General features: G+C 44.7%; 2 protein-coding genes and 1 long non-coding RNA gene across 3 annotated transcripts; 1 reads left to right on the top strand and 2 right to left on the bottom strand.

Annotated features, from left to right (window-relative positions):
* Positions 1–1,515: 1,515 nt before the first annotated feature.
* LOC101063691 (angiomotin-like 2a) lies at positions 1,516–8,440 on the bottom strand. Its single transcript, XM_011616397.2, has 10 exons — positions 8,260–8,440; positions 7,010–7,817; positions 6,429–6,597; positions 4,986–5,130; positions 4,801–4,890; positions 3,745–4,216; positions 3,542–3,643; positions 3,260–3,447; positions 3,052–3,183; positions 1,516–2,672 (listed from the first exon to the last, which is right to left on the bottom strand). Exons 2-10 carry the CDS (start codon positions 7,720–7,722, stop codon positions 2,593–2,595), a joined length of 2,091 nt encoding a protein of 696 aa, XP_011614699.1. The 5' UTR covers positions 7,723–7,817; positions 8,260–8,440; the 3' UTR covers positions 1,516–2,592.
* A 205-nt stretch (positions 8,441–8,645) lies between these two features.
* On the top strand, positions 8,646–14,116 carry LOC105418122 (uncharacterized). Its single transcript, XR_965491.2, has 2 exons — positions 8,646–8,819; positions 9,345–14,116. It is a non-coding gene; the product is annotated as an uncharacterized lncRNA (long non-coding RNA).
* A 7,020-nt stretch (positions 14,117–21,136) lies between these two features.
* Positions 21,137–24,125, bottom strand: aire (autoimmune regulator). Its single transcript, XM_029831142.1, has 14 exons — positions 24,082–24,125; positions 23,824–23,977; positions 23,581–23,755; positions 23,376–23,504; positions 23,199–23,264; positions 22,988–23,131; positions 22,768–22,895; positions 22,547–22,692; positions 22,405–22,465; positions 22,101–22,235; positions 21,902–22,023; positions 21,697–21,775; positions 21,452–21,550; positions 21,137–21,291 (listed from the first exon to the last, which is right to left on the bottom strand). Exons 1-14 carry the CDS (start codon positions 24,123–24,125, stop codon positions 21,211–21,213), a joined length of 1,563 nt encoding a protein of 520 aa, XP_029687002.1. The 3' UTR covers positions 21,137–21,210.
* Positions 24,126–24,753: the final 628 nt, after the last annotated feature.

Consider the following 24,753-nt stretch of genomic DNA (forward strand, 5'->3'; position numbering starts at 1 on the left):
AACATGTCGGCTGCCTTTCACATTCACGGAGGAATGTTGGCAGTTGCTCGCACTGTTGTCAGTCGGTGGGCAAGATAAGAGCTCTGTGTTCATAAATAAGATTGATGGCATTGCATACCACCAGTTCCTGTTCTGTGTTTTCCCATCAAGGCTTTACTCTGCAGAGCATCTGCTCTGGCTCAGCTCATATCCTCTCTGCCCAAGTCTAGGCACGCTTAGGTGTTTTAACATATTTCACACAGGCTACAAAAACCCACACAGCAGCAGATACAGTACGGCTCCACCTAGCTTTATAGATATGCCTGAATCACACATCCCACAATGCCTTTCTGTGATGGCAAATAAGACTAAAAATGAAACATCCCTGTTACATTGTAATCGACAGGTGTTTGGAAGGATGAAATCCATCAGGAACTTAATCACGTGTGCACATAGCATAATACAGACAGTATAAATGGCCAACAAGTGTATACTTTGTTCTCTGATGTGTTTGACAACTGAGTTACAAGATACAGTGGAAACGTGCCAACACATTTGTGCTCACAACGCTGTCTTTGTTAGACGTATTTTGTTGAAACTTTGCTAATAAAAACCCAAGAGCGCTCAGCATTCCACTTCCCCTTTTCCCTAATGGTTTTCAGCATGTCCACAACAATGTTCTAGGCCTCGTGTTTTATTAAGTGGCGCTAAAATGTGCACGATGAAAACCACTGTTTTTCCCATTTGTTCTTGAACTCAACAGCGCCGCCGCTGGTGAGATCTGGTCACTGGAGGGACAAAGGACACAGATTCAGAATAACATTGTATAATAACAGCAGAATTTTTTATTGTTATCTGTACCCTGGTGAACTATTTAGGTCATCCTCAGCCCGTTACCAGGGCACAAATGGAGTCAGTATGTATCAGATGACTTGGTTGTGTAAACATTAACAATTAATTCTACAACCATATTCTTTACAACAGCAATAACTTGATTTCCCTCAGAGGGAGTCAACTGTGACAAATGTGAGTGCACATGATGACACCATGGTGATGCCATTGTGTTCATTGTAAAGCCTCATTGTCAAACTGGGAGGCTTCCATGTCAATTATCCGTTGCTCTGTTTGTGTACATGTGTGAGAGACAGAAACAGAACTGCCCTGTAAAATGGTGTCACCTGCTCAGGCCCCACATTCTTCCATGTTCACTCCTGGGTGTGAGTACATTCGGAATGCGACGCATTAGCAGCGATACAGGCCTGCGCGTCGGAATTTCGAGTAGCAACACTGAGGCTAATCTGGGCGAAACCTGTCTTTGTCACTTATAGAATTACACATCTCTGTGAGAATGCCATCTATGTCAAGCACGCTGGTAATGGCGAAAAGGGAACAAGGGAGCGGGGCCACCCGAGAAAGTTGAACCCGGAGGAATGCGGCTCTCTGGCCGTTAATGAAGAGCACTCTTCTCCCGTGGCGAGACAGAAGCAACGGTGACAACGAAGAGGAGAAGAAAGCTCCACGGCAACGTCAAAAGGGTGTCATGTATATTAGAATATTTTATTGTTTTATGAAATGTTGGATACTGGTTGAAGTTCACAGAAATGTCCATTTGAAGTCAACACTGGGTTGATTGTGTACAGCTCGACATATCCGTGATTGTCAGCACATAACTTAGAACAAATACACATACATAAACTCTTTGGCATCCCGCTCAAAGCACTATTATATCTAAAATACCAATAAAACATCTGTATAAAATACAATAATAATAGCAATAATATTAATGAACCTGTTGTTAGTTCAAAGCTCACAGTAAACAAGAAAAAAGAAAAAAAAACACAGTGTTGTTTTTAACGTTCATCCCACAGTGGCGACCAAACCGGCAGAATCGCCACCATCGGGAATCGCACTCACATACTGTATTCACACATGCAAACACATTATTAAGAAATCTGGGGGGAATGGGGGGAACAAAGCGACACATGATGAATTCAACACCATCCCAAAACAGAAAAATCAAACACCAATTTTACATACAACTCCCACCGCCCCCCACGCCACCGAGGTGTTGTAGGACCGGCTACTCAGCTCAGGAGACGTGGACAGTGCGAGTACTTAAATCAGCAGTGTTTCATCTGGAAGTTTAAATTATTAAACAAAGGGATCATAGAAATGGGACGGGGGTGTTGGGTTACTCCAAATGACACATTCTGGAGCCGAAGAAGGGAAATGGCCACGCAAATAACCTTATTTATCAAGAAGCGCATGATGCTTAAGTTAACATTAGGGGAATGTTGAAACCAGATAAGATATATAAATATATTGCATACACCTTCTGAGAACACTTTTTTTTTTCTCATTGCAGTCCAAAATACTGTCCAAGTACCTCAGAAGATTCATCACAACCCCCCCCCCCTCAAGCTGGACAAACTGCCTGCAGCTGTCTGAGCTGTGAGAATATGCGAGTGGGAGCACAGCTCTGCCTCCAAAAATGCGAAAATGTCCTTTTTTTTTCTTCCTTATTTGTTGGCCTCTCTCCATGACATTCCTCCATTCAATGTTTTGTTCAGTCTCTATTCAAAGATTCTCAGAATTGGGTTTTCTCACATCTCTTCAAATGAAAATTTCCACCGCCTCTGTCTCCAGGTCTTCAAGGCCCCTGAAGGGATTCAATTTCCTGGGCGCTGTCTTGTCTACAGGGGAAGGGGGAAAAAAAAGGGTCAACACTAAACACTTTATGACTAAAACAGTGGAAAATGTCCTCAATACGGTTCAGTGACTAAAGGTTAACAGCATTTTTCCACAGGCACACAGAACACTCTCCATGGACTCAACTGATCTGCATTTTTCTTTCCCCGACTATGCACATTCCACCAGGCCCACACTATGAACCATGGCCTGCACAGATGTTATCCGATTGGCCAACTTAGGAGCAGTATGGTTAATCAATAAAACCCATGAATTTGTGTTGTAAAACGACTTGGCTGCATGAGACGTGCGTCTGTGTCGAATCACTCTTTGTACTGGTAGCTAACAAACAAAACAAACAAACATCTTTGATGGGTTACTCACCACTACTGAGTTTTGTCGTGCTGGTAGCCTCCGTGGCTTTGGCTCCGTCTCCTTCCTGTTCTGACTTTCCTGATTCGGGTGGAGCAGACAGCTGACGGTGTGGCAGAGTCTGGTCATCAGAAAGGCTCTTAACTGAAAGGCGAAAGTGGGAGAGTCACTCTCCGTCCACATGCTACTCGATTCCGAAGGTGATCGGCGAACTCCTCACCTCTAGTTTTTGTCGCGGCCATAGTGGTGCTGATGGAGGGGGTGGAGGTAGCGGGTCGCAGTGACGCTGCTGCCTTATTTGCGTGAGGGGTCTGTTCATCCTTCCGGCTCTGGTCCTGGTGTAGCCGCTGGTTCAGGATCTTGATGACGGCATCTTTCTCCAAGATCTGAGCGTAAAGGGCACGGATCCTAAAAGAGAAATGGACACCAGAGGGCAAAGGTCAGGATCTGCCACATCTCTGACGTGATTCCCAAAAAAGATACACCATTAACGGATACGCACCTGTTCTCCATTTCCTGATTTCTGTAGTCTGCAACTGGGAGATCTTCATTGAAGCTGTTATTGGAAGAGTGACAGGGCGAGTGGTTAATGATGGTGGTGTCCCTGCAGAAGAAAAAGACAACATCATTGGGGTTAGCCTTGGGTTCCCAAAGACATTGACATCCCAAGGATGAGGCTGAGGAATCCCTAGCTGTGATGGTTACCTCTGAGCAGCAGCAGTGGCAGCAACCTCCATGGCAAATTGCCTCATGGTGCTCTCCTCGAGGTACTTCTGCTCCCAGCGCACCATGTCAGCTTCCAGGGCGAGGATCCGCTCCTCCCGCTCGCGCAGGCGCTCCTGGAGGGAACTCACAGTCACGCCTGGCGGCTGGGTCTGCCTCTGTTGTGCCCTCAGACTTCTAAGCTCCTGCTCAAGTCGGTTCCTCAGCTTCATTTCCAGGCTCTCCCTCTTCTCGCAAGTGGACTGGAGCTGGGCCAAGGCACTCTGGAGCCTCTCCACCTTCTCCACATAGGCGTTCTTTCTTCTCAACTCTTCCTCGAGTTGGCGTAACCGCCTGCGCGCCACCTCCAGGGCCTCCTCGAGGTGCTTCGTCCGGACACCCTGCTCCTCCGCAGTGGACCGCAGCCTCTGTAGCTCGCGCTCAGAGCGCTCTCGTTCCAAGTTCTGCTCCTCGTCTGAAAGTAAAAACAGCCACGTTGAATTACCGTATCCCCCAGGTATTTGCGTGGAAAAAAAGACCAATCTTAAATACACCCCTGGGGTCTACCATTAGAAAGAATGAGAATTACTAGATAATAACCAGTGTTCCTCATTTAGAAAAGCACTCCAAGAATGCAGAGAGGAAGGAGGTGGAATGGGAGGGGGCTACCCCATCCCTCTGACCCACATAGCATAGAGCATTCCTCATCAAGGCCATACAAACACCAGCACTCTGCTTGTGTCCAGTTCCTTAACAGACACCATAAATCACACATAACGGGTGGTGGGGGACCTCTTTTTCTGACCTTCTGCGATTCCACGCTGTGATTTAGCGCTCATTCGTTTCCACTTGCAGCGTGCTACATGCGCTAAATTCCCCATTATAAAGCCTTCTTACCAAATAAGCCGAGGTTACGCAAGTGAAATTCCTGCATGCAGGATACCCTTAGCTACAAAGTGGGCCCCAAGATTCAATCCAATCAAGCACGCTGATTACAAAAGAGGATGTAACACAAAGCCAGGGAGTGGAATGTGGCAAATAACAAAACAGCATACTTACTTTGCTCAAGCAGCTTCGCCATGATGTGCTGGTTGTGGTCGGCAGCTTCCACTTCTTTCGCAACATGCGTCCTGGCATTTTCCAAGTTTTCTGAAATTTGTTTGAAAATTTCAACATTAGCATTACTATGAATTGTGGCAGTCCTTCCCTTATTGTGTTGGTTTCAAAGCGATCTTAGGTCTCACCTCTGAGGTCTCTGTTGAAATCCTGTAGCCTCCTTATCTCGGACACCAGCCTCCTCCTCAGCGTCTGCTCCAGGCTTTCCCGCTTAGTGCTGCCCTGCATCAGTGTCTCATAGGCCTCTGAAATTCGCTGAATCTCCTGCTCCAACTGAAATGGGTGGATTGGTGGAGAGGAGGAGGACAGGAACAAGGATTTTTTTGGTTAACCTTCTCATACCAGGGAGAAGCTGGAATGGTAATTCATGTTGATATTGTACGTACTTCAAAATATGAATATATGTCTGTGTTTATTGTACACTTTGTGTATGTGCACGCATCATATCAATCAATCAACCTTTATTTATATAGCGTCTGTTACAATCAAAACTGTTTCTATATAATTCCATGAAGGAATTCAAGCGCACACCACTCCCTGTGAGACTGATTTATATCTACATTCCTAAGGCCTGATAGCTTTAGTTCCAGGTGTGTGAGCGCAAAACACACCACAATGCACAAGTCGGGCTCACATTAACACACACGTAAGCGTGCACACACACACAGGTCTGGGAAGGCTGCCAGAGAAGGAAAGGTGTGCATGCCTGTGCCTGGGTTGTGGAAGAGTAACCCGCCATTATAGCAGTCACACACGCATGTTTACCCAGGGCTGTGGCCTAACGGAGAAAACTTTCCAACCCTGGCAATTATCATTTTTTAAGACTAAGATAAGGCATAGACCATGTGACATAACTCAAACAAAGTGGATTCTACTCTGAGCGGTACTGTCATTTCTGTTTCAACCGCATGGGAAGGGAAAATATTTCACCATTACTAAATAAGATGTTAGTTTGGTTTGGACAACCATGGAAAAGTAGAAGTCAAGCTGTCGGTAAAGGGAGAATGTGGCAAAAGTGCCATATGCTGTGAAAACAAAGACGACCTTTCACTTTCTAGGCAGCAGCCGACCACCTGTCAGGGACCCGCGCGCCCCACCCCCGTCTGTCGTGTGTGAGGGTCACAACCCAATTGACTGCTGTCTGACAAGCCCTAGATTATGCAGAAAATCTATGACCTCCCCTAAAAGCACACGCACACACACAAGAGGCCTCTGCCGGGTCAGCTACACAATGAAGCAAGTGTGTAAACACAGTAGCAGGCTGTGACCTCTATTTGTGTTTCTTTGGTATGGAAGGTAGCAGCTGCTGATCTCATCTGTCCCATACAGATGAGGGGGATGGATGTTACGGAGACAACTGTGAACTGGGGTTGTGTTTCACTGACAGGTGGCTGGGATGGGGCCTGGCTTTCACTGTGCATCCCTTGAATGTTGATCCTCGATTTATAATGTGCCCTTTTACGCCATTTCCATAGAATGTGGCGGATGTGATTGCAGCCCACAATTAACGTGTGACTTTGAATGGCCCAAATGTCATCAAGTATCAGAGGTTCACATCAGAAATAAATTACCTTCTGAATACGGTTGGTCTTCTCCCTGTGCGCGGCAAGCTCTTGCCTCAGTCGCTCGTTCTCCATCATCAGCAGCTCCACCTGGCTGGGCTCCTCCAAGCCTGCAGGGGGCAGGCTGTTGAAGGCGTTGTAGCATGGGACGTCTGTCGACTGACTAGACTGGACATACCTGTGGAAAAAAATAAATAGAAAACCTGTTTAATATAGCCATATCAAATCAGTGTGTGTTTGTGTGCGTGTGTGTGGGGATCACTTCATTCCAGATTGAAAAAGTAAACTGATTCTGATATCCAGCTACGCTGGTAAATAGCTAGTAACCATGCCAAAGTATGATGATCCAGTTTTGCCAGGCATGACAAACATCACCTGGGCTGGTCTTGTTTTCCCACAAGCATTTCGAGAAGGAAACAGCATCGAGTGACTCACACGAGTAAGTATGTGTTTGAGCATGTGAAGTGCAGTGACGAACTTATGATTCCAGGGTTGGCTGGAGCACAAAAACTGCACCACACCACATGATGTAATCGTGAAAATAGTCGTCAAGCATGTAGAAATTAAAAAAGTTGTCCCTGCGTTCGTACCTGTGCTGCTGTGCTTGCACGGACTCCTGGACCTGGTGGGGAATAAATCCTTGACCCTGGATAGGGGCCGAGTACTCTGGAGGAGGGCTGCGCTTGTCCAGGCTCTGGACCATGTTCCGGTACGTGTTGTAAGGAAGCTCAGGGTAGCTGTGTGAATTGCTCTTGATGGCCTCTGCTTTAGCAGCGGCATCATTCCTCTCCAGTGATATCTGCATGTGGTGCTCGCTGAGCGACCGCGCATGGCTACACTTAAGCTCCATCAGATCTGGTTCCTCGTGGAAGGCCCCCTCGTGCAGAAGTGTCCCCTCCTGGAGCTGCCTGATGGGGCCTGCATGGGCCCAGTGAGAGGCCAGATACTGAGAGTGAGCCTTGGCCTGCTCATACGTTGGCAACTCTTCCCCGTGCAGCTGGTAGAGGTCGTAGCCACTTTCTGAGTGGTGGTAGTCCCCCTGGTGCTCTTGGCCCTGAGGCTCCTGCCTCGCAGAGAGCTGGGGAAAGGGAAGTTCCTCCTGGGTGAGACTCTCCAGAGAGGATCGTGGGCTTCGGCCCATATCACCTCCACTGCTGGGTCCGCTGTTGCTCCCGCTGCCTCCACGCAGGGCCTGCTGCTGGATGGCTAATAAGGTACGGGTGTCTGTGGGGTTTCCATAGCGAAGCTGCTCCTGGATGAGCCGGTGCAAGACTGTGCCAGATGGCTCTTCAGTTGATGTCATATCTCTTTGTCTCTGTTGGTCTTTATCTCCTTTAAAGAACAAATGAGCTCTTCCTTATTTTGAATGCAGGGTATTTGAATAACTCGGCAGGGAACCTGAAACACAGCAGATGGAAGAATAAAGAGTCTCATTTTAAACATTTTAAATCATTTAAATATCAGTATTAAGAAAGGGCAGCTGTAGTCAAGATAATTGTTTGAACACTAATTGCGATTTCTATCAACATTTCATTTTAGAGCAGTCTAAAACGGACGGCTCGAATTTACATGAGCAGCATAGATGCGAACATATTTTCCACAGCGGACAAAAACGCGTGCACCTAAAATTCCAGTCTCACGGGGGAGCAAAAGCGCACAAAAGCGCACTAAAACAACTTTAAACACTGTCTTAGCGCATTAAATAATCAAATAAGCGGCCGCTGTTATTATTAGAATTCCGTCAAAACGGAGCGCGCCGTTAAAAGTTCCAGGCGGACGGCACGAATGCGCCTCCTTTGTCGCCTTTTCTTTTGTGGGAGAAAACGGACGATCGTCTTACCAGCTCACGCTCTCATCATAAACAATCGCGGTTGTCGACCTCGTTCGTTACAACTTCACTTGTATTTCCACGTTTCTTTTTCTTTTTATCCAACCCGAGTTAAATGAGTCTCATCTCCTGTTTAACGCGGACGGGTTGCCGCGATCCTCTGTTGCTGTGAAATGATTGTGGAGAGACCAGGCGGCGATAATAAGTAACCGAGGAGGGACTGAGGTCGGAATGCCTGGAATGCCAAACGCGAGGTCCTTCTGGGATCAAAAGCGTAAAAGCACAGAGGGGGAGGGGGAGGGGGAGCCCTCTGCGACCAGCCCCGGCGGCGAGGGCTTCATAAATACATGCAGGTATTTAAATTTGGACACGGGATGAGGAATTTATAAAAGTAAATTCTCCTTCGTGCGTAACTTTGCCGGGACGTCTTTCCGCGTCCCGAGCAGAGATTAAAGAAGCTTTCAGATCCTCAACAGAGGAGGGATATCCAACCCAAATGTGACTGAGCCGCAGAATGAAGCTCCCTCGTTAAATTTAATCATGAGACAATCATTTACTACCGTTTGATCATGGTAAATGTATTATTTTTTTTATTTTTTTAAAAAGACAGATAGTAACAGCAGTGTTAATCCTGACCTAAGGGCACAACTGCACAAACATGTGTTTCATTTAGCAAACTGCTGCATTCCTAGCATTTATCTAACGATATTTCGGAATTCATTTGGCAGCTATTAATGGAGACGGCATTCTTTAGAACTGTATAAAGGCTTAACTTTGTTTTATGCTTCATCGATTGAAATATGTTGTGCCCAAAATTTTTGTTCTGGCCTCAGAAAGACACAGTTGCTGGTCAAAGTGGCGCCAATTAAATGTATTTATTATATCTTATTTTCATGTAGTTTTGTTTGTTTGTTTGTTTTAGTTTGTTAATAATCAAGTGATTATTGTACCTTAATGTTTCCAAAACTAAATTCATCCCACTTCAGAATTCAAGCTCTCTCTCTCTCTCTCTCTCTCTCTCTCTCTCTCTCTCTCTCTCTCTCTCTCTCTCTCTCTCTCTCTCTCTCTCTCTCTCTTTCTGTTTGTGTGTTTTGCAGCTGTCTCCTGGAATCTGGGGTCATATGCCACCTTATGACAAACACAGTGGCTCTTTGTGCCCCGTACCTCTGCGCGGTGGAGCAGAAAGCTTAGAAAATGCAACGCCCCGAGCGCCACTCATCCCACTCTTTTTCGTGGTTCCAGTCCAAAACACGCAGGCCTCATCCAACCCACTGCGTTTGAGGTCCACACATCATCACAAGATGCCTGATGGACGCAGGTTTTACCCTCCTTTGCTCTGTTTTGTCTCCTGCATTTCTGCCTATTTTGCCTCCTTAAAGATGAAGAAAAGTCTACTTTAAATGCCAAAAAACAAATCTTTATGGCACTTTTTCTTCTCTACAAGCAAAAAAAAAGAAAAAGAAAACAAATATCTTTATCCCCTCACTGAGGATATACTGTGAACTTTAGACGGGGACTTTGACTTTCACCATTGGCCATGTAAATAAATATTTCAGTGGTTACTGACTGCAGCGTTGCTGCAGAACAAAGTTGGGAACTAATGAGACGCACGCAAACTCTAAGTGAATCGTTAAACAAATGAATACAATCAAAGAAGCGGGCCATGATTGATTGCTGTACAGTGTGTCCACTGGCCCCAGGCTGGTCATGTCATTAGACTTCAAAATCTCCAGATCCAATGAGTTTGCATCGATCGTACGTGTCTGCAGTCCTGCCTCCAGCTCTATTTACCCTCCTTTAATTATACTCATGCACACATTTCTGTCATGTCTCAGATGCCGTGTATTCTTAAACATGTCCTTTAAAAAAAAAAGACAAGTATGCAGACACTGTGTCTCTGTGGGCGGCTCTCACGGGGAGGCGACTGGTCAGCAAAGTGGAACATGTTTGCATTTCATGATCCACACTGTGAAGCAGCGCAGTCTCCACCTTTTTAAAACGCTGCTCATGTCATTTAACACCGCCTCACGACTTCCTCTGCTCCCTCCCTGTGTGTGTCTGCTGGCCGACAACGCCTCTGGCCATTTTGTCCTCCATTGTAACACACTTCCTGTGAACTTCCAGAGGAATGCGAGGCTGACCCTTTTGAGAATTACGGACGCTTTCGGTCTGCCATTACAGGAGATGAACATCCCAAACTGGCCCGCCACAACAATTCTTATTGTCTGAGGCCCAGACGGCGCTCACCTCCATAAACAGAGCAAGTTAGCGAAAAAGGGGAATAGCAGCGAGGAATGAAAATAAACAAAAGTATAACAAAACATCTTGAAATCAGTCGGTTCAAATGAGGCAAATGAGCAAATTAGTTCCCTGCTCAAGACCCAGTGGGGCAATTTAGTGTCTCAAATCAACCCCATGTGCCCATTTTTGGACTGTGGCATGAAACAAGGAAGAAGTTAGTGCATAAAAAGCAAAATATAACCCTTTTGCGATAAGGCTAAGCACAGTGTTTGATGTGGTTGTGATACAGAGCGGTAGGTGAAAACAAATTTGATGAATTTGACGCATCCTTGGTTCACTATTAAAACCAGTCTGGGAGGTGGAAAGTTGAACTTTTGATAATTCCTCATAAGTGTTTGGTTAGATTGTTGGGTAAGCTGTCACGATCTAATACAGAGAGTGGGAATGTGCTGTTTTAGTTGTATCTGTAAATGGATAATCAAGAAAAAAAGCATGTTCTGTACGTACTGAAAGGATAGTGTGACATTCCGTTGCCATAATCTTTATGCCTTGTTGATAATCCTGCTGTTTTTCCTCCTTCCTGGCATATTTTTGAGGATTCCCATGTTCAGTGTGTTCAGAAACTCGCCTTTTTTGTCATCTGAGAGCAGGAATTATGCACAAAACAATAGTTCTGCTGAACAGTGGGGACAACTGCTCAATGAGGTTGTTGCAAACATTAACTGGGACACTGATATTTTCCAGACAAGAGATGCCATATGACGAGTGACTCCACAACCCAAGACCTGTAGTTTCCGGTGTACTTTGGACTGTGCATGATCTGCAGTGGTCTTTGGACTCACTCAGGTATTCAGGGGCAAGACTCATGGCTGGTCTGAGTTGAAGGTACCAGATAGAACAGGATCCATGTCAGACCGTGTGGGAAAGACTGACGCAGAATAGCAAACAAGGTCATCTGATATGGCTAGATTGGTGAGGAATGTCACTGATAGTGGTGGAAGGAGCGGGATGAATTTGTCTCCGTGGTTCTAACATCCACGGACGACTTCCTCGTCCACACAATAGACAAAGACAAGGTGTGCAGTAAGTGGTATCCTGTTCTCAGAGAACCTCCGACGACAGGTTTCCCATGTATTCGTGTCTCACAGCAGCTTTGATTGCAATGCCAAATGAAATTTTAGCACAGCGAACACGGTAAAGTGGTTTGACTCATTTCCTCGCCGACACCGTAAAGGTATAAAAAAGTCCCATTAGTGGTAACAATCAGGTTATTGGTAGGTGATTTAGAATGATAGAGTGGAGAAACGGCTGCATGCTACGGCAAGTCGAGCTGCATTCAAGGGAATTTCCCGACATTCGCAGACTTCAGACATTAGTCACAAGTGATGCATCCGTTAAGTTTTCAAAGCTAGCTAAACAGATGTGTGGCGCAGACGTTTACGGGCAGGTTGTGTTCATGGCTTCCTCAGCAGAGCTTCTCTTCCATTTTCTTTTTTGAGCTGGATAAGAGAAGCGATACTTGCACTTGCTGTTTGCATGAAAATAAACAGCAGATGGATAAGCAGCAGGATTAGCTCGGCTGGAAATGTAGCATAACCAACGCGGAAACAGAAAAATGCACGTTGTTGTATCAACACTTCAGACTGTTTAGTCAACTAATCACACAGGATAATTAGGTCTGATGGCCAGTCAGATTGTGCTAGATGGTTCCCAAATGGTTCTGACAGCATTTGTCTAGTAGTAGGACGCTAACAGCCTGGCAGACCTTGAATAATTTGACGATACCAGTCCAGAGGTTGTCTTTGAGTTGCAAAAGCAAATGTTCTCATTTGGATTTGAAGGTTAAATGTGATGGGCACGGACAACCAGTCCCATTTGACAGAGGAACTGGAAAATCCACATTTGTTTCCTCAGTGGTGATATCTGAGCAGCGTGGTGTATCGTGTTCTCCACATGAAGGGCATTGTTGTCTGCAAAAGACAGGCGAGATGGTTGGATGGGAGGTGTTCACAGGACAGTGTTGGGAAAAGCCTCTCCTGATTTAAGCTTATGTTTAGGCATTCGTCCACATTCCTCTCCGTGATTAAATTTTATGGGATTTTTGTGCCATTGGTGAGTAAAACACGGTCCACCTTTGACACAGCAGATTTAAATTGCTTACGTCTCTATAGCAACTTAAAGCCTCAAAACACTGGCCTCTGCTCTGAGACATATTAGTCATACGGCACTGAGGGCAAATAGCTGAGATTCACAGGAAAAGACATTCCATTTCTCAATTTTCTTCCCTATTTTTCGTTGGTTTTCGACATGTGACCGAAATGTGTCAGGTCAAGTGTCAACGTGTGGAACAAGTCATAAAATTGGAAAAGAGGGATTCATCTTACGGGGGCCCGGCAGCCAGACGACAAACAAATAGCTCGCATTTTTCTAGGGGTTGCATAAGGTTTGGCCTAAATTTTTGAGCGACTCGGAATAGATCAACAGGGGCTCAATCAGAAATGAGATTAAAGTCTCATTTATTCCCCTGGTTCCACTGGGTACTGCGAAGTCCTTTCAGGGATTCCGGTGCGCGGTGCCCTTTAGAGGTGTAAAAACATTTTGCAGCCTTGTGCCACATGGACGACATGCCTGCAGCCTACCAGACAAATGACACAGCAACAAGGCGTGACGCTCTGTCCTAAAACAGCCGCGCATCCCAACGAGAGCTGCCAGAGAGGTCACCAGAATGCCAGTCATTCAACCGGGTCCCAGCGTGTATGCCCCCAGCAAATAGCTGCATCGCTCTGCTGCTGAGACTGCACATAGCATGTGATCTGATGGCTGGCTTTGGCTAGCAGCGCTGTGGAAACTGGGAGGAGGGGGTCTTATGTGTGGTGTTCAGCAGCTCTGAAAACATACTTGCAGGGGGTCAGGGGTGCTTTCCACTGTCCAGAAGCAAGGAGGGGAATGACAGTTATGAGAGATAATGTGGATGGAGGTTAAGGGGGAGCAGGTAGGTCACGAACACATGTAAAACATGAAGGAAAAAGACGTCAGTCAGGCCATCGCAGGAAGTAGGATACGCCATTGCCACCGTCGAAGCCGAGTCCAAGACAGCCTGGGGCATGTTTAAACACCACCCAGTCACAAAACTTTTGATTTTCACAGCTTTGATTGTGAATTTTTGATGTCACGGATGAATTGGGAGGTTTTAAAGTGAATTAGCGGAGGCTTGCAAGGAACCCGTGTGTTTTTGGGGAGGGGGGTTTCAGCGAGGGTTTGCAGGTGAAACAAACACTGATCTTTCCTCCGTGCCTTTTTATTTAGTCAGCATACCTTTGCTGTTTGCACTTCCCCAGCTGCCAAGCTGATGTTGTGCAATGCGAGTGTTTTGACATTAGGCGCTAGCCCATATTTTGCAATATCATGCACTTACCCGTAAACAGCAGTGCACTCACATTCTGCTGGGATTTCACTTTTTTGCTTCCTGTATGCTTCCAGAGACTTTAAATAACTGTTATTCACAATATTAGATTCTGTTATACAGACTGCAACCCACCGGTTTCTCTATATGTTGCATGTGGTTGCATAAGTCACATCTTTTTATGACTCAAAACTGCTTTACTTCAATAAACATTTTATTTCTGTACTCTGATGTCTGTCTTTATTTATTTTATGTTTGTAAACCTGGACCTGGCTGTCTCCTAACTTAAACTTGATGACCCAACTTCAGCATCATATTTTTCTTTAAAAATCAATAACTCATTTCTGTTATTGCACAGCTTCACTAATCTCTTAATTGTCTGCAATGGAAAAATTCCCCATTTTACTCACACTTCCACCAGCGAGTAATGGTGATTCATCAGTGAGATATGTTAAGGGTTCCAGCTCAGGACCTGGACGTGCCTGCTGACACACAGAGACTCTGTTGTGTTGACTCAAAGAAGATCATTGTATTGTTTTTAACAGACAACCCGTCTTAAGGCTTTGAGGAAAATATAACGGCAAAATCCATTCGGATCGCTCAAAGGTTATTCAGAAAAGCACATTGTATGTTGACCCAGATAGATTAAAGCATCAATAAATCAGCATTTGATGGTCTTTGCAACTGCATTTGAGGACACATTTAAAGTCTTTGAAATCTTCATTCTTAAACTGATGATGGACTGTTTCTCTTTACTTAGTTGAGTGGTTTAATGGGGGATAATAGCAGTGAAATGGGGCTGTTAGCTGCATACCAGCCCTACTCCTGCACAACACAACAGATGGTCTCAAACACATTAAGCGTGCACAAAAAATGTGACAATCATCCAAACATCCGTCCCTCCTGAAAAGGCACACCTGTTATTTGAAAACCATTCTAGGTGAGTAGCTCATTAAGCTGATGAGGGAATGCCAGGAATGCACGAAGCTATTGTGAAAGCAAACAGTAGGAACCAAATTTAGACTTAAACAACCTAATGACAGGTGAGAAGGTCTCAGATCTAACAGAATTTATATTCTATATGCTTATATATGGGTATTATATATAGCTTAGCTTCAGAGAGGAATAAAAGTTAAGGATTAATGAGATACACTCACAATCAGCTGCCTCGAAACCCTAACCCTAACCCAAACCCTAACCCTAACCCTAACAGATAAAAATACAAAGAAATTCTAACTTTGTCTTCAAAATTCAATTTAAAGGCTTGGTCTTAACCGTGAACATCATAATAAAATTTTGGCTATTAAGAAGATAAGCTAATGCAATTTATGCTACTATTAATACGAATTCATATTACTGTAGCGAACCTTCTGCTAGTGCCATGAACAACTAGTTTATCAGTGAAATGCTGAGCATTGGTTTGACTTTCACTGTTCTTTTATTCAATGGAAACAATTCGTGTAGTTGCAGGAGTTACTACTACAGCATGTTTACCATTTCTGCAGGAAAAAGAAGGACTTAAAATGGGACAAATGGTTGGCAGTAGCCCCTCCACCATTTTTCAGTTCACAGTTTGCAAAGGAATGCTCAACATCTGCTGGCTGACGTTTTTCCTAATATAACTCTTGCTGCGGACCGATCAGAGGACACCCTGTTCGCGCTGATGTCCCAGAGGAAGAATGCAAACACGCAATGCGCTTCCAAGAATTCCCAGTTGAGGATTTTTCTGGAATGTCCTAACAAGCGTCCCTCCGCTGTGTTTACAGTTCCAGGCCGATGGCAACCCTGCAATCTGCGCTGCCAGCATGTCATTATCCAACCTCTGGGGGACACACACACACACACACACACATATGCAGGAGCAGTGAGAGTTACTGCAGAGGAGTATTCTGACCAGAGGTTTGGATATTTGTCCTCAGAGCTGACCATCTCACCCCAAACAATAAAGAAAAAGGCAACCACAGGCGGTGACTTCATGAGTTTGAGTGAGCCTTTCTTTAAATTAGTAAGACGTCTAGACAAGCAGTGATGTGTGTTCAGACTGAACTCTCGTGGTTCTCGATGCCTCATAAGGTTAAAAAAAAAGGGGGTGGTGGTAATTGTTTTAATTTCAGCCTCATGTCCCCTTGGAGTGGGAAAATGGACTTTTGAATTTAGATTTAAAGTTCAGTTCATGCTTCAGGTTGGGAGTGTGATGAGTGTTAAAAGTTTTGTGGAAAGTGGGAAAGCATGTGACACTGTGTGTGTGTGTTTGTGTGTGAGTGTGCATGTGTGTGTGTTTATGTGTGCCAGCAGTGTGTTCCGATCTACTTCAGTGAGCTCGGGAACGTTATTGACTTCAGTCGCTCTTATGTAACTCAGGAATGTTGTAACTGGATCATCTCACCAGAGCAAAAAATACATCCAGTATGAGTATTCATTCTCAAGACAAACTTGACTTTTAGTAAACCCCAGAGATAAATATTCATGCTTTTGGGGCTTGTTTGTCAGAATTTAAACTTTGCACCCAGTAGTGAAAAAGACTGCAACATTAAAATACTTAATCCAGGAAATATTCCATAACGGAGCAAAATAATGATTATGTGTCAAAGATATTTTCTGATTCACCTGTTTCCTTCTGCCTGTGATGTAAATACTTTATTCAGCTTCATTTTTCTAAACTGGTAAAGTGTAATTACAATGCAACTCAAGATTGTAGATGTAGCAAAGCTACATTTAGGTTTAATTAAAGGGGAACTAGCCTGCTTGAGCTCATTGCTTTGATCTTTCTGTTGAATGGAAGACAAAAAAAACACCCAGACAATCTAATTAACAAACCAATCAAAGCAGAGACAGCAACAAAACGGGATTTAGATGGAATTTGTGAGTTAGCTGTATGATTGGCTGAAGCCATCCCATGATTTACAGGCTTAATGTCCCTCAATGAGTCATTTCAGGTGACCATGACCACGACCAGCTCATCCATCGTCTTGACATTGAGCTCCGCATGGTTGTGTGTACGTCGTGCACTGTTACTCCGTGTTCCTCTAGGCTAATTCATCCTTGATGAGGCCCAGGACCAACCTCAGTCAGCTCATCTGAGGAATGAATGCAGTCAGTAGCATCTAAGCAGAAAAGATATGGGGAGAAGACACAACCTTGTGGAACTCCAATGCCAGGGGGACGGGAATAGTTAGCTGCCAACCCACACCTGTTGGTTCCTGTAGGACGGATGAAGTGGGTTCGCTGTATGAAGAGCGCATCCGTTCAGGTGCTGGTGGAGGTGGTGGAGACTAAAGTTCAAGGCATCATCCAGGGAGCGGCTGTCTCTGTAGGCTAACGGTGCCAGCAGGAGTCTGTAGATGCTCTTAGCAAGGTCAGGGTGTTCTTTCTTTAAGCTCCCCAAGTGACTGAATTTATTCACAAAGGTCATTCTCTTCCCTTTTTGAAATTGGAATGATGGATGGTGGCACGCAGCACTCAAATGGACTGACAAAAGCTGAGAACGCCAGTTCAAGATGGGCTGTGCAGGTTCTGAGCGTTCCCGAGGAGCTGGCATCAGGACTTTGCTCCAAGACCTTGATGACATCCTTCTCTGTGACAGCGTTATGGGATGGAGTGGGGAGAGGTATAGAAGGGAAGGGAGAGGTTCCATGCTCTGAATGCTGCAGTGTGTGTGTGTGTGTGTGTGTGTGTGTGTGTGGAGGGGGTGGGAAAACTGTGAATATGTTAATGTTAAGACCAGGGTGAAATCTTGTCAAAAGAGGTGCTACATATCGACGCCCCCAGAGACAGAAGTACAAAGTGGTCTGACTCTGTGTGAAGTAAGAAGCCAAAGGTAAATCTTTTTTGCAAACAGCACCAAGCACAGAGGAATGTTTTCACACAACCTGTAGAAAGACCGTTTAAGTCATCTTTAATCTGGAGATAAAGACATGTAATCTCATTGTTTGCAGCAGCAAGCTCATTTTAGCTGCCTGGGGCCCAACAAAAATGAAATGATCCCAAAGGTTGTTTGTACAAATGTCTCATTAGAAGCTACAGTTACCGTTTCAAATTAAATGCAGTCCGCTCCTTGAATTTATTCACAAATGTATACACAACAACAACAATCCAGCTCTTGTAATAGCCACTATCTTATCAGTATGTAAACATTGCCATTACATTGCCACCCCTGAGGAAAACACAGCTACGCGTGCAACTAAGTGCATAGATAAAATCTGGAAAGTTCTCTACGGACAGACAGTGCATACAGTCTTTTACAGAACAGTTGAAAGATGAAATTGGTCTAAAACGTCTGTGTAATCATTACCACTAGGGGGTCGCCAATATGGGGAAAGTTGGTACAAGGGAAGGGTGGAAAAAAATAGTTAGTTTAATGTTACTTTACAGTTATGGTGGGAAAAGGCTGAATCTAAATCATTCATAAGAAAACAAAACACATCTTTCATTTTGAAAATATAAATCCAAAATCGCTTTCAGTGCAGCAAGCTGTTGTTATTCACACACACTACCCTGGAGGCCTGTGCCAAGCTTACAAAGGGCCTCCTCACAGTTTCCTGCCCACAACAATAGTATGAAGAATGACTGAAGGGTCCTGACTGGAAGTAGTTCAGGTTTCACCTCTCCAGACACCCTCAGACCATCAACAGCCCAGCAGGAAGACAAACTGGAACGCTGCCCTGACTTAGACAGTGCCAAAGAATGTGAAAAGAGAGTGCCCAAAGTGTGGGAATTTCACTTATCATATTTTTCTAAAGAATTCCAGACCTGTGACAAACAGAGAAGTAACAGGATGTGCGCGTTCCTGAGTATGTGTGTGTGTGTTGGGAGGGGGTGAGGAATGTTCTTTCACACAGAGTAATACAGTATTAGGAGTGTAGTGCATGTTTCTCTTGGTTTTCCCACATTTGAAATTGTCATCTGAGAAAAATCTTATCATTCGAAGGAAATCTGTAAGGAATTCCAAACTTGCTAATTCACAGATGAAGAGGTTTCGCTTAAACATGTTGAAAGGTTTTCATATTTTACCTCTTAAATCATGTGTATTCAAGCCTTTAAGCTATTGGCTCCCATGCAGAACACTTCTCTGGCCTCGATCATCTACGAAGCAAAAACCTCTGACATCTGGGGGGTTACTGAAAGTTAGCTGTTCAAAAAACTGGCAGTTTTTCTATTTGAATTCGTGGCTTTTCTATAAAAAATAGTTTAGTTTACTTCATCTTTGGAGAGGAAGACCAAAGTTTTCATGTCCTCAAATCTGTAAAAACATTTTGTCGTGTTATATTTGATGACTTAACACAACACTGTCCTGATAACCTTCTGGACAGCCCAGCCTCATTAGATATGAGGAATGCAGAGCTGCAGGAAAAAAAATAGAGATAAGACACCCAGTATGCTGCAACACAGTGAAACATACAGTATATGGCATTCTTTACATGCATGTGTTTTCTGCCACAGAGCACTAGATACTACTGTTGTTGCATCAGATAAATGTAAGGAAAAACACCTTTTTATGTTCAGAATTTAAATCGACCGTGTGTTTCTGCTGGGGGGTGTTTAACGGTTTCCCAACAGAAAACCTCGTGGTTTTATTACACGTTGCATGACTCACCCTCCGGCGCCCCCTAGTGGGTTGTATGTGCTGCGTCATTTTACTTTGGAAAGAAAAGCATACTTTTATGTGGCATGCAGCAAAAAAAAAACGGGGGGTGTGGGGGGGTGCGTCATGTGTTGGAGTCACAATGAATATCTGTGCTGAAAAAATGTGCAATGGTCAGTTATGTAAAGTTTTTTCCTTCCAGAATGAGTGAATGACTTGATTGGATTTGGACACAGACCACCAAAGTCCTGCAAATTGACAGTGGTCTAAATTAAGTGAATGTGAGATCAACTCAAATCAAATTAAATATTGTTTAACTCTTTGCTTCACACCGGCTTTGGCAAATATCCAAAGTGAGCTGTCATTCATCCTGTTTTTACTGCGGGGGGGACACAGGCCCGAAGGCAGGCTGCTCCATCAGCCATTTATGAAGTCAGATTCACAAGAGCAGAAGGACGCTCACACACAAACATGCACGTATTGGAAGAGGAACATTTCTCATCTACTGTTTGGGTATGTAGCAGCTGAGAGCCATGGCAACCAAATACAGAGGGGAGAAAAATCTGCGCGCTGGCAGGCCGAGCTCCATCGCTCTGGCAGTCGTGCTCAAACTCTCAAATCCCATGACAAAAACAACATTCCACATCTAAGTGATAGTCTTCAAGGAATTCGTGTTAAACAGAGGCATTTTTCGGCGCGCATACCTCATTGTATTAAAACCATCTGTTGTAATGTGTGAATGTGAATTCTTCTGCAGGTCCGTGTAGGGGCAATAAAGATTTCTTTGGGTTTGCTCACACATGGACGTCTGCAGTGCACTTCGGCGTGCAAGAAGTCATGCATGCTTTAAACTATTAGGTAGAGAGTTAACGTGCTGCTTTTGACGTCGCACGCTGCTTCGGCCCTAAAACTGAGGCTGTGTGTTCAGCTGTATTTGCAACGCGTGCTTGTTGTTTGCTCTATCGCTGTTCCCATCAGCCCTTTTAAGTACGTACGCACAGTCGCAGAGAGGTGACAACACGGTTCACAGTGTGCAAGGCCAAGATAGTGAACATTTGGCACAAGGCAGAGGTGGCCAAGGCTCACGGCCAGTCCTCCCACATCAGGCCCGAAACCATCCCTCTTCTCATTTCCTACCCTTGACCCTTCCCACCTCTCCTAACTGTGGGCTATGTGTAGAAGACTCAAAGCAGGTGTGTTGATTTGTGAGGGATTTGTATTATATATTACAGCTGTTCATCACAATCATTTACCCTGTTTTAAATGTGTGTTTTCTGAGGATAAAACACCTTGCTTATTATACTTTATCCACTGTTGCCATGATGTCAGACCAGAACAAGAGACATGGACGAGGCCTCTAGAGGGAGGTCAGTGTCGCCTCCTGCATTCATTGCATGGGTCTTATTTTTCATACTTGTTTTATCTTTGAATATATCAAGGCCAGAGGCCATTGTGAATCTGGAAATTACATGCTGTGGTGCAGGATGAGGCCATATTTGAGTTGGCTTTGATGGGTTTGTTCACTATAACCTTTTAGATGATTCTACTTTTTCCTCCAGATGTGCCCAAAGATTTTATTTACTGTCTTCATCATGTCCTCAGCAAATTCAATTGAAAACATAAACTGTCAACCCAAACATACAAAAGACAAGTTGTCTCCGCTCTGCTGATTGAATCATTTTTAATTACTGCTTGGGCATTCTGGCTGAGGACTCGTGAGTGCGGCGCTGACCATCTGTCACTGGTAACATCCCTGGCTGTCAGAAAGTGGCCTCGACATGTTGTGGAAAGCCCACTGCAAGATGCCATCAAAGGAGGTCTGCTTTGAAAAAGACAAAGTTTATAGAGCTTTTCTTCCATATTTCCTACTTCATTCCTACTTCTTTTGTCACACCGGGCTGCCATCCATGTTAAAAGCATCGCAGCCGTCTTCAGCCTTGATGGTCGTATTCGCACTCATGTGAATGAATTTCACTTACATCTCCAAGGATGGAGTCCAGTTCATCTTTGTGGAGGCCAGGCTCCGGGACAACGGTGCCCTGCTCGTGGCCTAGCATGTTTTGAAGCACCGGGGCAAGCTGGACACACAGACGAAGAGCAGCAGATGACATCATACAAACTCTCTCTCTCTCTCTCTCTCTCTCTCTCTCTCTCTCTCTCTCTCTCTCTCTCTCTCTCTCTCTCTCTCTCTCTCTCTCTCTTTGTTGTTCATATGTGCACACACCTGCAGAGACCTGGATCCTGCCTCTCCCTCTGCAGAGCTCTCCCACAGCCTGGAGCAGGACAAGCAGATGGATCGCCCTCTAACAAAGACAATAGTATTGAACATTATCATCCTCTCAGCTGTATAATGTTATTGTCAAACAATATTAGATCCCAGTGAAACAATGACACATATCATCAGTGCCTTCTTTCTAGTTTTGGCTTACTTTGGAAAGTGGCAGTGTGTGTGGAAGCTTCCCAAACACTGGAGGCAGCGAGTCAGGGCTCCTTCAGCCTGCCGACAGACACCACACTCCTCCGTCACGCTGAGCAGTTCTCCACCTGAGCACTGAATGCAAAAGAGAAGCGAATGGTGAAATAAATTTGCCACCTAGATGGCAAAAGAGATCAAGCTGGCGGCGTCACCTGGTTTCTGGGTGCGTTCGTTGGAGCTGTGACAGCGGAGTGAGACGTAGATGAGAGTGAGGAGGAGAAGAAGGAGACATCTACGAGGGCATTATTGGAGCTGGTGTTTGTCTGCAGTGATTTGGCAAGTGGAGGCTGCAACACATGTGACAGTGTCTTAATTTAGCGCTGTAAATCCCCCCAAACCTGCAGCCATTTAACTCACAGCTAAAAATATGTTTCAAAAAGGAGCCAAAGCTAATGCGAAAACTATTTGCTAGTTGGAATGAATAGCATACTTCTTTTTTTATCCTTCTTTGCTTACTTGTTGAGTTGTTTCTCTTTTCCCCCTGGTGCCACAACACCAGTCACACTGCCACGGGCCACTAAATATTAAGAAATCAAGCATTTATTACAGAATGAGTTACCAAACAGGGTGTTACTATAGTAGAGAAAAAAGAAATCACAGCCGGATGACAGATGTGATAAACCTTGGTATGGAGGTGAGTGGAGGGTCCAGGCAGGTGAGATGAAAAGCCTGAGGACAACCATCGCAACAGATCAACTCTCCCCCATCCTTACACGCTGCACACTCGTCATCATTGACGTGGGCCTGCACAAGGAGATTTTGATCATAAATAGACCAGCAGCAGGCCTAAACAGGATGCAGACAGTGTGGATGCTCTACTCCATCTGTGAGTGGCTCCCCCTTGTGGTGAAAGATGCTTTCAACAGCCTTGGAAGCTCTCTTGGTCTCCTCTGACTGGCCACAAGAGTAAAACACCCCACCGACCTTTACACAGTGTCTGACAATTCCTGTTAAACAAGAAGGCATTTGATGACCCGATGAGAATTTCTTATCAACATTTACGGGGCGGGGGCCAGATAGACAAAGCACAGATACTCACCAGATGTCTTCTCGTCGGAGCCAAACACCTGTTTGATATGGATCTTCTCACTGGCTTCGTGTTTGACTGGTAGCTTAGTCGAGGAGACAGAGGATGAAGATGAAGTGTGAGCTTTCTGGACTGAGGCGGACCCCATCTGAGCACCTGTGGCAGAATACATGTCAGACATGCCTGCAGAATGAAAAAATCCCTATCGAAAACAAGTCTTTACTATTTCCAGATGTTCCATGAGTCACAGGGCCTCTGCTCTTCACTTTGTATAGTTTCATTTTAACACCTCGAGAAAACACACACAAATCTAATTTCTGTACAGTTTAAAATTAATTCCATCTGACAGAGGAAACATTTTTTTCCTCCGAAGCAATGCATTTTGGGAAAAAGGCAATACCTGGCTCATCGCTTGGTTTGTCATGAAACTTTGGTTGCTCACTGTCCTCATGGTTCCTCTTCTTGATGTGGCTTGTTTTCTGATCATCTGAGGATCTCTTTTCATCTCGAGAACCTTTGGATTCCCACCCTGTTGACAGCAATTAGAGGATTTAAACCAACGGATGAATTATAATGGAGGCCTATGTTGGCCCTGGCGAACGTACTGCAGGGCAGGTTTGCGATCAACTTGTGCAGCTTGGGGTAACTGTCCAGGTTGTAGTCTTTGGACAAGTTGCTCCAAAAGGCACGGATGATGGATCTTCTCTGTTCTAAGACCCACGACAGGAGTGAGTACATTGCCTTGTGGATTCCTTCCCTGCTCTCTTTCTCCAGAGTGTCCTGGGAAAACAACACGTCAGTGCGTTTCTCCAAAAATCCACATATCCGCTCGGTGCAGAGTTGTTTACCTTCTGCAGTTGGTCAGTGATTATGTTTTTGTCCGCCAGACCAAAGACGAGCGGGAAGGAGTCATCGACGGCCATGGCGATATCAGTCCGCAGCTGCCTTAACAGGGAGCGAAGGTTTGTGTCCCTAAAATCCTCCATCCTGGATGCGACTTGACTTCAGCTGAAGCACAGCAGTGATCTGAAAGGACCACTTACAGGTGTTTTGGACGAAAGAGGTGTGTCCTCTTCAAAGTAGGAAACAACCTGCTTGTGTGTTACTTCACGCTGACTGTGGAGAAGTCAGTTATCACGCCCTTCAGCATTACGATAAATGCATATCTGTTCATATCACTACACAATTCAAGCGTATTTGGTTTTATTCAAGAATGGCAGAGGCCATGGTCCAACTTTGGAATCAGTTCTTTGGGTCCATAAACCGCAGCAACTGTCTGTTGACCCCTCAGGAGGATTAAATCACATGTTGTCCATTTAGGGGAATACCTGTCCTCTTGCAATAGGAGAGCAGAGCAAAGGCAAGCTGCTACGTCACAGCAGCAGTTTCCTTCTTAAAAGGTTCTTTCCACTTCAATTTCCCCTTATCTAACAGGCTTTAGAACGTTGTCTCACCTGAGGGACTCCAGGATTAGTGCAGCAGAATAGAGAAAATTAACATTGTAAACTGTTAGTGTTAGTGCTAGGCACCCTAATTTTTGTTTTTAATGAGACACCCCCCCTATCATTAAATACATCTTAATATAGTTTTCTCAGCATACTGTAGATACTTACATAACCCCATGTTAACTGCAGACAAAATAGTTCCTACATAAAATATTAATTGAGCTACAACATGTTAGCTCCTATGTTAGCCAGGCTACTTTAGTCAGAGCCTCACCATTTTAAGACCCTTTTACCATTAGCTGACCAATCTAATTTAATCTAATAAATGTGGCA

Source organism: Takifugu rubripes, chromosome 22 (genome assembly GCF_901000725.2).
Source record: "Takifugu rubripes chromosome 22, fTakRub1.2, whole genome shotgun sequence".
In the NCBI taxonomy this organism is placed as follows: domain Eukaryota; kingdom Metazoa; phylum Chordata; class Actinopteri; order Tetraodontiformes; family Tetraodontidae; genus Takifugu; species Takifugu rubripes.